The following is a 14,182-nucleotide window of genomic DNA, read 5'->3' on the forward strand; positions in this document are numbered from 1 at the left end:
CATATTGTGTAGATCTATCTGTAAAAGGCAATTGTCTGCTCATGGTTCTTTCTCAGCACTCAGAGCTAGAAGTCAAGTGTGGTCTGTTGAACTAATGATGTGTCATGAGTGTCATGTGGCATTAGTTGAAATTACACAGCGAAGGATGAAGGGACTCTAACAGACGTAGGAGTTCTGTAACAAGTTTTGACTGAAATTCGGACAGGCATCAGTGCCTCTTATTAACATGGTTCAAAGGCAGCACGGGTTAATATGTACATTTGGACATCACCTGAAGTTTGAAATTTTGGTTCTGTAGAACATAGCTTTTCATTTCTGTTTTCAGAAGCTTTTGCTTCTGAACTACAGATTCTGGAAGTTCAGGAGATACATACTACCAGGCAACGGAATTACATAAGTTTTCTATCACTGCATTTCTTAACTATTACTTATATGGTATTTATTACCACCCGAATTTGCAGCTAGGTAAAGGATGTAATTTGATTCCCAAGTTCTCTTGCTCAAACGCCCTAATTTAGAGGAGAATTGGAATTATTATCATGTTGTAAAATGTGTGTAAATTGATAATGCTGCTATTAGGAGAAAACAGAAACATAGCCTATACTAAAAAAAAATGTTGGTATTATTAATAGTTTTCTTTTGGATTAATGTTAATCATGAGATAAAATACTGGTATAATACTTCTCTTCATCTGCCCCTACACTGTCATTTTTGCCCTGCTTCTGTCCTTTACAGTTCATACTCCTTTCTTCTACACTTTAAAAGATATAAACATTCCTAAAAGTTGCTTACTGCTGAGTGCCATCTGTTTTGCACATGTATGTTTTTACATCAGTGTAAAAAATTAAAAATAACTTTGTAACCATTCAGTGTTATTTTATCTCCCTTTTATCAGTCAGGACCTAAAGCTCTATTATCAAATTCCCCATTCTTCCCAGGCCCAACTTGCCAGAATGGCATGAGCACTCAGACCCCAGTTCCTCTCAGTGCCTGGGCAAAGCAGCTGCGCAAGGGCTGTCATCTTTCAAATGCTCTCTCTTTGGATCTTCTCCTGTTGGTGCCTTTCCTATTTGAACATGAATATTCTTTATACAGCAGTATTAATTCCCATATTAACCATGAATAACTTGCTCAATAAGATCAATTTTGCTTGATTAATGTCTGCAGCATGCTGATGGGTTGAGTCCTCCAACCTATTTTCACTTCAGCCCAACCTGTTGTAGTGGCTTTTGCAGCTGCCTTCTCAGTTCTTGTACTTACTCCTCTGTTATCACATGTTCTGCAAGAATCCAGCTGTGTGGGGTTTGCTTTATTCATCTAAAAAAAGTCATTACCTTACCAAAAGACATGACTGTTAAGGGTTTTTTGGGGGGTTGGGGAAAAAAAACACAACTATTTCAGACTCCTGCATGTCCAAGCATCAGCTGCATGGTTGCTGCTGTTGCTACCCTGGCAGTGGTTGAGGTGATAGCAAGGACAGTTGAAGCAGACTAGACTATGGCAATGTGGACAATGGGATTATTTCTTAATATTTCTAGATTCTCTTCAATTACTATTACCAACACCCAGACTCATGGTACTCTAACAGAGAAAGCCATAAGCAGTTCTTACCAGATCAGGTTTCTCAAAAGCCCCATCCAGCGCAGGCACAGACTCTCTGAACAACCTGTTCCAGTGTCTCACCACCCTCACAGGAAAGAATTTCTTCCTTAGATCTAGTCTAAATCTATCTTCTTTCGGTTTAAAACCCTCATTCTATCACTACACTCCCTGATAGAGAGTCCCTCCCCATCTTTCCTGTAGCCCCTTTAAGTACTGGAAGGTCACTATAAGGTCTCCCTGGAGCCTTCTCTTCTCCAGGCTGAACAACCCCAACTGTCACAGCCTGTCCTCACAGGGGAGGTGCTCCAGCCCCTTGATCATCCTCGTGGCCCTCCTCTGGACCCGCTCAAACAGGTCCATGTCCTTATTCTGTTGGGGGCCCCAGAGCTGGACACAGTACTCCAGGTGAGGTCTCAGGAGAGTGGAGTGAGGGAGGAGAATCACCTCTTTTGACCTACCTGCTGGCCACACTTTTCTTGATGCAGCTCAGGATACAGCTGTTTCTGGGCTGTGAGTGCATGCTGCTGGCTCATAGTCAGTTTTTTGTCCACTAATATCCCTAAGCCCTTCTCTGCAGGGCTGCTCTCAATCCACTCATTGCCCAGCCTGTATCTGTGCTTGGGATTGCCTTGACCCATGTGCAGGACCTTGCACTTGGCCTTGTGGAACTTCATGGGGTTTGCACAGGCCCATCTCTCACGCCTGTCAAGGTCACTCTGAATGGCACATCCCTTCCTTCTAGAGTATCGACTGCACCACACAGCTTGGTGTTATCGGCAAACTTGCTGAGGGTGCAGTCAATCCCACTGTCCATGTCACCAGCAAAGATGTTAAACAGCACCAGTCACAACACCAACCCCTGAGGAACACCACTTGTCACTGCTCTCCACTTGGACATCGAGCCATTGACTGCAACTCTTTAAGTGTGACCATCCAGCCGATTCCTTATCCACTGAGTGGTCCATCCATCAAATCCATGTTTCTCCAATTTAGAGACAAGGATGTCATGCAGGGCAGTGTCAAAAGTTTTAAGAATCTTTGGCTCATTCATCCCAGATTTGGAATAATAACACTTCCCTGCATGCCAGATTTTTGAATATTCTAAGCAAATTAATTTTGGAAGAGTTTAAACCAGAGGAGAGTTCTCACCTGTATCTGTTCTGTACCTGGCATACCCTACTATGTTACAGTCTGTGTGACTTCTAGTCACAGACTATTCTGTTGTATTTCTAGCCAGATGACCTTCAGTTATACCCATAAATGGTTTATTTCTTCCCATTTCTTTGTTTTGCTTTCTATGTACCATCTAATAATCCAGCAGCAATTCTCAGTGGGTCAAACTTTTAAAGTTGAAAATATTTCTAAAATGTAATTGCAGGCAAAAGGCCCAGGAACAGGCTGAAACCAACTAACTGAAGTCTACCTGAAATAAATGAACTTCCTTGTATACATCCAAAGTCCACGGAAATCTTCAAGAATAACACTCAAAGTTTTAGGCCAAGTGATATATAACACCCTGTGAAAATTGCAGGAGTGGGACTCTGGTGGTCTGCTGTGGTATACCAAAGGGAGTGTCAATGGAGAAAGTCCAATTAATTTCATAGCTAACTTAAATATAAATGACTGGTCCTTAATGCACACTAATAAGGGAAATGGTAAGAAAAAAGAAGGTCCAGAATGAGGGTATTTCTATATTTGTTGGGTGAACCAAAGTAGATCTTGCAGTCAGAAAATTGCCATATTCTTAATTGATGGGAAATTTGTTTCTCCATTAGTAGGGTTTTGTTTTGATTCAGTTAATGGGAAACACAATATGTTTTCTGCTTTTCTGTTGTGGTAAGCAAGTAGAATCTTTCCATAACTCCTATAAAGCTGTTTGTACAAGCTCAGAAGCATCCCACAGTGCTAGTACCATGCTCTTCCAGAGTTTTAGTGATAAGATAGTGTGATATTTTTCATCCAAGGTCTACTTCTCTAGAGACATCTAATAAAATTTGTTCTATCTCTCTGGGAAAGCCCTTGTAATGATTAAAAGTCTTCAAGTCTATCCATTCTCTGCTTTGTAGCACAAATAAATCCCTCTTACCAACATATTAAATCCCTTGCATATTTTGCTTGTAACCTTCTTACAAATTACAAGTAACATGTTGGATTTCCTTGACCAAAGAGGTACTCTCACCAATAAGCATACTAGTGGAATGCTTCTCCAAAATCACAACTTTTTTTGTAAGGCCTAGATTTAGCTCTATACAATAAGACTAGCTATTTTACTAACAGTTTGGACACTGATGACTGAGCCAGTAGGTGAAACCATTTGTGTTCTTCCTACATGGTGAATTCTTCTTAAATATAGAGAAGAACCTCAAGGTTTTTTGGTGGTAGGTGACAACCAGTGACTTGTTTTGGCCAGGAGTCCAGTCTTGGGCTTTCAGAAGTAGAGCTGCCTGGAATTAGCTGTGGTGGCTCTTCACCATGATTTCATTTACATGAATTTGTGTTTTGTTGTACCAAGAGAGCAAAAAGCTGGCACAGTTAACTGAGTGCCCAGGGCTCACAATGTGATTCTGGATATTGTACAATAGACTTGGAAGCTACTGAGTCAATTTTATTTATGCTCAACCTGTTTGCAAGGATAAAGGAAGTCTCTGGTAAGAGTTTTAGAGAGTGGAAGAGCAGGCTTGAAATAAGAAGACTTTTGTTAGTCCACAAGTTGCCCAGAGATAGTCCCCATGATGCAGAAACCCAAGTGGCTTCTTTAGTTTACAGAAAGATGAGTAGGAGCAAGGAAGGGCAGGTGATAAGTAGCTCTATCCTATTTAGAGGACATTATCAAGTGAATACCTAAGTACACCCACAGCTCTGCTCACAGGGCCCTGAGGGCCCTGATAGGTCTTAATGGCCCTGAACAGCCTCACCTGGGGCCTTCACCAACATACCCAGGCCTGCTACTATTTAAACTCAGTCTGAGGCCTTCAGTAGGAGTGGTAGTCTATGGTTCGTCTGTACCTTCCTGTCTGAGTCTGGCTGCTCTTACTGAATGTGACTATGGCCTACATGCTTGCTTCCTGGCTTGACCTTAGACCTATCTCACCACTGCAGACTCACCTGGAGATTCAGATTCTCAGCTGAACTGGGTCACTATTGCTCATCCCACTTGCCTTGCTGGGGTACTGCAGGACTTGCCCTGCCTGGCAAGGACCCTGCTGGCCTGGCATCCCCTTTGGCTCCCTGCCCTTTCAGGAGCAGCTGTCTGGTGCTGTGCCCTGACTTCCAGCTTAGGTTGCCTTGAGGTGAGCTCCAGGGAACCCAGCCTGTGGCTGTTCAGGGCCTTCTCCCCATAAGCATCACCCTTGCCCCCAAGCTCTGGTTTCCTACAGCCCTAACCACCTGCCCAAGCTTCTTATGAGACCTTCCCTCTGTCTCTTCTCCCAGCACTGGCATTGGGGGGGTGGTAGTGGTGTGTGTCCCTGGGGGCAGACTTGACCCTTTCCAGCCGCTCATGGGCATCCTGGTAACACCTCCTCCAAACCTCTTCTCCAGTGTCCCTTTCTTCATCTGTTGTACCTGGCTCCACACCACACCCCAAAACAGCCCACAGCAACAATGGCACCCCATCACAGCAAGGGCCCTCTCATCCCACATGGGAGCTATGGCCACAGGCTGCTGCTAGGGCCCTGGGGGCACTGTTAAGCCTTAGTGACCCTGACCAGCCTCACCTGGGCCTGAGACTCAGCTGAAATGGGGCTTCTGGGCCCTCAGCTCCTGTCTGGATGAAGTTGGAGGAACACTGCTCTCCAGCCCAGATCTTGTGTTTGGCCACTGCCTTTCTGCCTTGCCTGTGGTCATACCTCATCACTGTGACCTTGCCTGAAGATCTGGACTCCTGGTTGAAGTTGGCTGGGAGGCCTGAGCCTGCCCTGTTCTCCTTGGGGCATCCTGTGGGACAGGTCCCCAGCTGGTGAAGCCCCTGCCCTGCTGGGAGGTGTTACCAGGTATGGCACCCTGTGCCTTAGGGAGCAGCTGGCCCTCACTGCTCCTTAAAACTTTGAAAGCACTGGGTCTTGCTTTTGTTGTTGTTTTGTTGGCTCCCGTTGGGTTTGGAGTGTGTTCAGTTTAGAAAAATGTCAATTTTCCTAAATTTTAGGAAGCCTTTAGTTCCTTGCCTCATGTTCAGCAGTCTTTCCACAGGAAAGACTCTGCCATTGAGTTTTGTTCTTAAGTATTATGTTACTTTCACAGGTATTTTTCTAACATGCACAAGTTTAGAAATTGCTTCCCCAGTGGGATTTGATTCAACTCTGACAGTTTAGAAATAAAAGTCCTCAATATGCTATGGAGAAGTTAATAGTCTCTAATGGGAGATCTTTAGTGTGGTTCTTTGTGATTTCTACACTTCTATTACTGAGTTTGGTATTCACACTTTCCTAGCACTTGTATGAGTGAATCTGTTAAGTCTTCTGAAAGTTGGTTGAATGGCAGTTCCTTTTATTTTCAACTGAAAATTGGGAAAATTATTTTTGTTTGTTTTTTCTTTGTGCATTTCATTTGGGGGGTTGTGTAATCTCTTTGCCTGCCCAAGCACATACTGTGTACATGCAATTTGTTCAGAGGAGACATGCTCAAAACCTGTGAGTCCCTCTGTACACCAGCTTGGGTGCCTTCTCACTGTGGTCCTGGAAAGGGGAAGGTGGGGAAATGAGTGGTGGTGGTCAGCCTCAGGCCCGTTAGCTTATTGTCATAACACCCTGCTGCTGGAGGTGACAAGGGTAGCTTTTGGAGAGAAGTGACTGCAGGTGAAAGCAAGGGTGCAATGGCAGCACTCAGGGAGCCAGGTAAGGACAAGGAGGTATGCTATCAGGCAGGGTTCAGGGAGCAGGAGCAGTTGCAGCAAGGTGCAGAATGCTGCTGGCTTCTGAGAAGGCTCAGGTATGGGAAAGCTGGATGCTGCTGTCTTCATGTTGTCAGAGTCAATGTGTTGACCAGAGGGAAATATCTACAAACACTGTAAATAGACAAATTGAAAACTACTTTTGCACTCTGAAGGCAGTGTATTTGGCAGTTTTAAGATTTTAAATAGTCTTAATTACTAATTTTCTTTCAATTATTTTTTTTTCCTCTAAGTAGTTGTAGAGGGGATTTTTTTTTTTTTTTTAATTAAAAGATATATGAATTTTAATGATTTATTCCACAATCCTGTTTTCTATAGTACTGACAATGTTTTGATTTCCTTTTTCAGATCCTGTCTCTCAGTGAGATACTCTGGCCATGTGTACTTTTCTTGATATTGGCTGCAATCCGCTTGCAGGAGCCCCCAAAATACAAGGAAAACTGTATGTTTTGCTTCACCTGTGTTCTATTTTGGTTGCCTCTGCATGAAGAAGTATTTAGAAAATATTAAAGATATCCTAGAAAGGGGGACTTAAATGTAGTGGAGTCAAAGGAAAGAATCCTATAGTGGGAGTGAATCTTGTTGAGTCATATTTAGGCAGGAAAGAAATACAAAGTTTAAGGTCTGATTTGTCAGACCAGTTTTAGACATTTACTTTGGAGTAAGGTGGATTGCTTTGGTTTTATTTGTACTTATTTCTTTCTATTGAGTAATGGAGTTTAGATGACTGGCTTGGAGGTAGATAATTATGTAGTATATATTAATGTATGAATCTTTTCCCTACTCATTTCCTGGGATTTAGAATGAACATTTTGTAAATAATAAATTCTTCCATTTCCATCAGCATTTCAGAAGTTTTTATGACTACCTGCACCTTATAAAGTTCTTTTTGCTTTTATCTTGTCCAATGTTAACTTCATTGAGAAAATAATGACATGATTTTGGAGCCTATTCAGTTTATTATTCTGTTACTCACTGATATCAGTAATCTGGGGATGAACCAGTTTTAGCTACATTAGAAATCAATTTGGTAAAACAATTACAGATCTGTAGAGTGAAGCATCTGGCAAGAATCTAGCCTGCCCTATATACATTTACTTTAGACTAGCTCTAGTCTGGACTAGGATGCAATGCATGCTAATGGTTTGAGTACATAAAGTGTGCTCTGTTAGTACTTCTGCTTTGTTTTAACAGAAAGGGATCCAGTGTATGGGATCAGAGAGCTTTCTACAATATGAACTGGACTGTGCTAAGTAAAAATAACTCATCTGCAAATAGAACTGGTCATTCACAACTCAAAATTCATTGTTTTATACATCAGGCAGAGTTCCTGAGAAGTGAAAGATGATTTGAGTAACAGTGCAGTTTCTAATGCTACATGTCTCAAATATTGGCACCTGAACTTAAATAAAATTAGAATTTTAAGTATCATGTACATGTAGTAAATTCCCCACTTCTGCATCTTTTGATTCTGAATATTCAATGAGTGCTAGCCCAAATACTAGCTTTATCTCCTTGTTTTATTCCCTTAATTTTGACATAATAATTGACAAGAAGGTTATCCAGAGGAAGAGAGGAATGACTTTTCAGGTATTTCATAATTTAAGCTGTGTTAAACAGAGAAATTCAGTTAAATAGGAACCCTATAGCTATCCTTATGTTTCAAAATAAAGAAAAAGTTGATTTATATTTTGAAGTTTAAATTCTCAGAACTATGGAGAGATATGGATAAATTCCAGAGATATGAAAAAGTTGCTGTTTAGACAGTCTTGATGGTTATACATTCGGACATTGCTGAATACTAGTTCTTCATCTCATGAAAGCCTGGGAGGAAAGAGGAAATACTATTTTATGAAGAAATCTATATTCTAATCTGGGTCATAAGTAATTTTGGGCAGAGAGGCTAGCAAGCATATGATGTTGCAATGGTGTTACTACCATGAAAACCAGTTTTCAAAGGCTGCTCTGAAATCTAATACCTTGTTGTTACAGTCTGACACAGAAGTTACTAATTTTGTCATCAATTAGTTGTTCTTAAATGGGACATCTGCCATTGATACAACCTCATTGTTTTCAGGTGACAAAGCCATTTTCTAGAAGGGAACATGGTGTGATGGTAACTGAAATGTCACTGGTTTTAATTCTGCCGCTACTTGGTTTTAGGTTACTTAGAAGCTCGGGATTTACCGAGTCGGGGCCTTTATCCTTTCATGCAGACCCTTTTCTGTAATGTTGGTTCAAGATGCAAGAATACTAGTTACACAACACAGAAAAACAACCGCTTAAGGTAAGTTATATTAATTTGACAGAGCTGTCAGTATCACAGTGTATCCTTTCCTACAGCAAAGGTTCTTATTGCCTTGTAGCAGGTAGAATAGGAGCTTTGTCACTCTGTGGTAAATGTTTCCTTCAGTGTCCTTATGAATGCAAAAGATGTAGGTCCTTAATCATGTCTCTTCCTAATTTTTGTTTGCCTTGCATGGGCATTTCATGCTGTTATTAGGTACTGAAAACTGGTTTTGGGGAAAACTGGAGGAGTACCATGTGATATTCTTACTCTTCACTGCTGACATATGAGACCATACTTTTATCCTTCACTAGAAAGTCTTCTATTACATGAGGGTGAGATTGAGCAACAAAATGTGTCATACATGGATTTAAACTTTGAGTAGTTTGGGACTGTACATAGTGGGAGAAGTAAACACAGAAAAGCAAAACAAGGATAACTTGAGTAAGACCAACAAAGAACCAAAAAGAGTAGCAGAAGCTCTGTAATAAAAAGAACTTGAAAAAGTAGTCTGTAAGAGAGTGTTGTCACAGGATCCCAAAATGCAGAAAGAAAAATTATGAACTTGAATTTGGGCTTTTTCTTTAAGAAATGTAGTAACAGCTTCTACTTCAAAATGTTGAAAAGCATTGAGATTCCAAGACACATGAAAATTGGCTGACGCAGGTAGTTGTAAACAGCCTTTCAAATTATATAACAATAAAATCAAATTAAGGTGAGCTAATCAGAATATATGTGTGTATGTAAGTATGTTTATTATTAGAAAATTGAGAGTATCTACCAAAAAAGATCCTAGAGGTTTAAGCTAGGTAAGTGTGAAAGAGCATCAGGTTTTCATGGTTTATTATTGTAGAGGTTTATAGGTAGCAACAACTTCAGCATGCAGCAAGTGGGCAAGTCTCAGTATAACAGTAATAGGCCATAATACTTACCGTTTGATCTAGACAGTGTGTTCTAGTTATTTATACATGTAGAGAACTGTTGATTGAGCATAAAGCTGTGCAAAATAAAGCTTATATATGAGCAAACCCCTTTACATAAAGCAGTAATTTGTTAGTAGAATTAAAATCTTAACAGTTTAAGCCACAAATCATTATTAGTCCAGATCTATTATTACACAAAATACTTATATACAGAAATAGCAGTATTGCAGTAATATCCCTAAACAAAAATTATCCAAATAATACAATTAAAATTGTTACACAACCACTTAGTTTCCATTCCTTTCACTGGGGTGATGCTCACCTTTCCACTGCTGCTCTGAATCATAAGGTCAGTGGCTGCAGTCTGGCGGTGGTGGGGTTGTTATGGCAAGTGGTGATGACTTCTTTTCACTCTAGGGTGCACTTGAGGTCACATGTTTGCCAATGTGCTTTTATACCTTGCTTGGTATCCATTGGTCTGCATCTCTATGAATCATCTTCATTTATAGGGTACTTCTGAATATATATGGTGTCCTTTTCGTGTTAGATACCTGTTCTTTTTTCCTGATACATATACATTGGTTTTGTCCAGCTATAGTTCTGCATTTTAACTTGCTACTGGTGAGTTGTTTTGAGCCATGGGATCCTCAGTGCCAGCCTGTGCCCCATCTCTTATCATCCTGGACCTGTACTCCAGTACAGTGCATCCTGTGTCCCCACTTCTCAAGGCCCCTATTATACTGGGCCTGTGTTCCTCTGCACTGCTTTACTATGTTAATCATAAATATCTCATTTTGCATAGATGATCACTTGTTACTACTGTCTGTATAAAACTATGGTGGCATTATATAATGACAAATGAAAATAAATCAAATAGCCATAGCTATCTCACCAGGGAAGAAGAAGAAAAAAGAAAAAAACGAAAAAAAAACCAAACAAAACAAAAACAAAAACAAAAACCACAAAAAAATACCAAACAAACACTAAACCAAGTCAAAGCCAAAATTACAGGCATATTAGGTCAAGTTCAGGCAGACAAAGCAAAGGTAGCAAGCCTCTGTGCCATGGTCTTGCAAACTCAGGACAAAGCCTGTAGCCTGTTACCTGCAGTGGCAATATTATATTACTGGGTTATAGGGTTACAGTAACTGTTGGCTTTTTAAAAAAATGCTTCCTGAAAGGATAGTTTTCTTGTTTATATCACTAGTCCAGATGCCATCGAAGTGTGTTTAACCTCTAGAAACTGTGACCTATATTGACTGCTCTGCATGATTATTTACACAGCTTTAACTGAACTGTCCAAATTATATTTCAGCTCAAATAAAAAGTAGGAAATAATTTCCTGGAGGCAGTCTTAGACCTACTTAAGAATTGGAGAAATTATTCAGTGGCTTTCAGTTTTTCAGCTGAAAAATAAAATGCATGCATGTGTTGTATATTTGTACACCCAGTAGGCTACACTGAGTAGCATATAGCCTAGGTAAAGAAAAGGGGTAAAAAGGTAGGATGAAGTTCATTCTGAGGTCAGTCTGTTGCAGCAGGTCCATCAGTATAAATTAAATCAGCCTCAGGGCTGCTCTGATTTATGCAGGCTGCCAACAGCCTTAGGAATACCAACTGTCAACGTGATCAGCTAAACAACTGAATCCTACAATGTCCCAGTGTTGACTGGAGAGAAGGGATGGCATTGGAACAGTAATATCAAATATCTTCCCTTCTAGGATTTATATCAAACCGTAGGTGGTTCTTTATAATAATTTTCAGGGTCATTTTTGCATCAACAATGTGTTTATTAAAGGTAAATTAAAGACTGTGCATAGTTTGCATGGACACAACCAATTTGTTTTCACAGTATGTGCTACATGGGTGTTATCACTTGAAACATAGTTGCTATCTTTTGGAAAAAGTAATTCTATGACTTCTGTTGGAACCTCCACTGTGAAAGCTATAAACCGCTCAAATAACTATTTGTCAGTGTGCAGCCTGAGCAGGGCTGCTCCTGAGGCGAGCTGTGCCAGGGGTTGAAGTCGTCCTGGTGCAGGCCATTGGTCTCATAGATGTGCTGCCATCCCCTCAGGCACCAGGCTCAATTAACAGCCTCCAACATGGTGAGAAGATGAGCCAGGTGAAGGCTACAACTACCTCATTAACTTTGATTTGCAGCAAAATCTGCCACCTCCTCTGATGCCTTGGAAAACGTACATTTTTTAACAGCTCCAAGGCCTTGCTCCTTGCTCTTCTCTTCAGCTACTGCAGAAGCTGCTGTCTTGCAGCTCTGATTCCCTTGACTTTTACACCCAGCAGTATTTCAGAGGAGTAAGGAAATATTTAGGAGCTTCCATGGCAAATGATGTTTTTCCCTGTTCTTTCCAGAATGTTGAACCCCCCACCTCATCTTAATGGAGCACAGAGTAAAATTAAGAGCATGAAAATAAGATAAAAGCCATGCAGTACAGTGTCCTATGGCCTTATACCCACAAACAAGAGTGCATGTGCATGGAAACATAACATATTCTTAGCACTCTTAATTTCACTGCAAATCTTGCAGAATGTGAGATTTACTCTTGCAGCTCAGACTCCGAGATCTATGTTTGTTAGAGTTCTCAATACCTAAAAGAAAATTAAGCCTAGGTTTTCTTGGACTTAGAACTACAAAGGTGACAAAACCAAGATTCTAGAATGCTATTTTTAAGCACGTTAATTTATTTCTTTCTATTTAGCTACAAGTAGTAGCAGCTTGAGCAGCTTTACCCTGTAGGTGTGTTGGAGCACCAGGTCTGTCTGGCATCTTCTTCTGGATTAACTACTTAGATCCATGTGGTAGCTTTGTCTCCTTTTGCACCTGACTTGATTCCTGGGCACATCCTGTCGTGTTGGGGCTGTTGCTGGAGCCTGTGACCCACTGCCAGGTTTGCCTCCTGGCTAGGATCCTTGGGGATTGTGAGGGCCTGGCCTTCTCTAGAGTTGCCTCAGCTCCTAGATTAGACCCCCTCCTGGAGCAGCCCCACTCATACTGGGGCTCGTTACTGGTTTTACTGATACTTGGGCCTCTGCGGTTCTCTAGTGGAGAAGTATCAGAAGAGCTCATGTACAAGAGCTGGTCTGAAAAAACAAAACAATGATAGAATTTGCATAAGAATTGCTTAGAGGGTCAATTTTTTCTTTAAATCTGTATCCTCAAATTAAAAAAAAAAAAAAAAATAATTCTGCAAGACAACTGTATGTCTGCAGAAGCTTATTGGAAAAGTAACCTGTGTGGTCTGGGCCATCTTTTGTAGTCTTGTGCTATGTAGCTGGAAAAGAGAAAACTAAGAAATTTTCATGATCTTGCTTATAGATTATCACAGAGTTGGGGAGAAAAGGGGTTTAAAACATGAGATTTCTCCATTTTATAGCCAATTAAGAACACCACTTTTTTTTGTGGTTTGTAATTTTTAGTCCTTTGTATTTTTTGATCCATTGCATTTTAAAAGCTTTATAGTGGTATGCAAGATGGAGGGGAAAGATCCTTCTGTGACAGACATGCAGCAGGTTATTGTCCAGCATGTGTATTGGTGTTGATGCAGATGTCATATCTCCAGGATGTCCTAAGATAGTGCAGAATGGGAGCCAGCACAGCTGGGGCTTTGTGGAACTTCTGTAATATATTAATCTATTTCATAAAACTGAGCCTAATAACTAATATAATGCCTGTTGCTATTTCCTCTTCCAAATGAGATTGAGCTCAGTTCCAAGAGTAACCAGAGGAAGGGCTGTGGCAATGACAGCAAAAGGACACCAGTGGCAGCTGGCTGACATTGGTCCTGCCCTGGAAATCCCCATAAAGCTAACAGTGAAGAAACAGCACGTCCAAATGACTGCTGTTGTCCTGCTGAGAGGCTTTCTATGAGTTTTTCAGGTTGCACATACTCATCTGCAATGGAAGCCTTATGCAATGGTTTTTGGTCCTTCTCTCATACCTTAAATATCTCCACACCCCTACTGTTTCCCAGCTTACTCTCTAGTTTCACCACTGACTTGCTTTTCCCTGCACTTCTCCACGGGGCTCTTCAGAGCCACCATGCTCTGAGTGCTGCCAGCTGTTTTCTTTAACGTTTCCCCAGTCCCTCCCTGTGTACTCTATGGGACCTCTCGCCAGGGCAGTAGCTTGTCTCCCCACCCCACAGGCCTGGAGACGCTGAAGGGACAGCCCGGCTGAGTTTACTGTCCTGCTTGGGCAAGGGGCAGAGCAGGAGGGCTAAGCAGGCTGCTGCTGCTGCCTCGCACAGTGGGAGCACAGGACGACATGACCTGAAGCCTTTTGCCCAATGTCTTAGTTCAAAGGAAGCTTTACGGCTGTTGGTGAAACATTTTGAAGCTAAGTGATCAAAAGCAGACAGCATTTTTCATCCTTCAAATTGGGGGGTGTTGGAGTTCAGTTTTCCTTTTGTTTCAAAAGCTACTGCTGAAAGGACTTTGATTATCTATTAAATTTGCTAGCTA

General features: G+C 41.2%; 1 protein-coding gene across 3 annotated transcripts in view; it reads left to right on the forward strand.

The window, feature by feature from the left end:
• ABCA13 (ATP binding cassette subfamily A member 13) overlaps positions 1 to 14,182 on the forward strand; it is a 202,381-nt gene that overhangs the window by 1,633 nt on the left and 186,566 nt on the right. For all 3 annotated transcript variants that reach the window (XM_026843092.1, XM_026843090.1, XM_026843091.1), the window contains exons 2-3: positions 6,839 to 6,932; positions 8,654 to 8,777. In XM_026843092.1, coding sequence (XP_026698893.1) covers positions 6,839 to 6,932; positions 8,654 to 8,777 — 218 coding nt within the window. The remainder of the gene's footprint in view (positions 1 to 6,838; positions 6,933 to 8,653; positions 8,778 to 14,182) is intronic.

Source organism: Athene cunicularia (genome assembly GCF_003259725.1).
Source record: "Athene cunicularia isolate RWA chromosome 2 unlocalized genomic scaffold, athCun1 chr2_part1, whole genome shotgun sequence".
Taxonomy (NCBI): domain Eukaryota; kingdom Metazoa; phylum Chordata; class Aves; order Strigiformes; family Strigidae; genus Athene; species Athene cunicularia.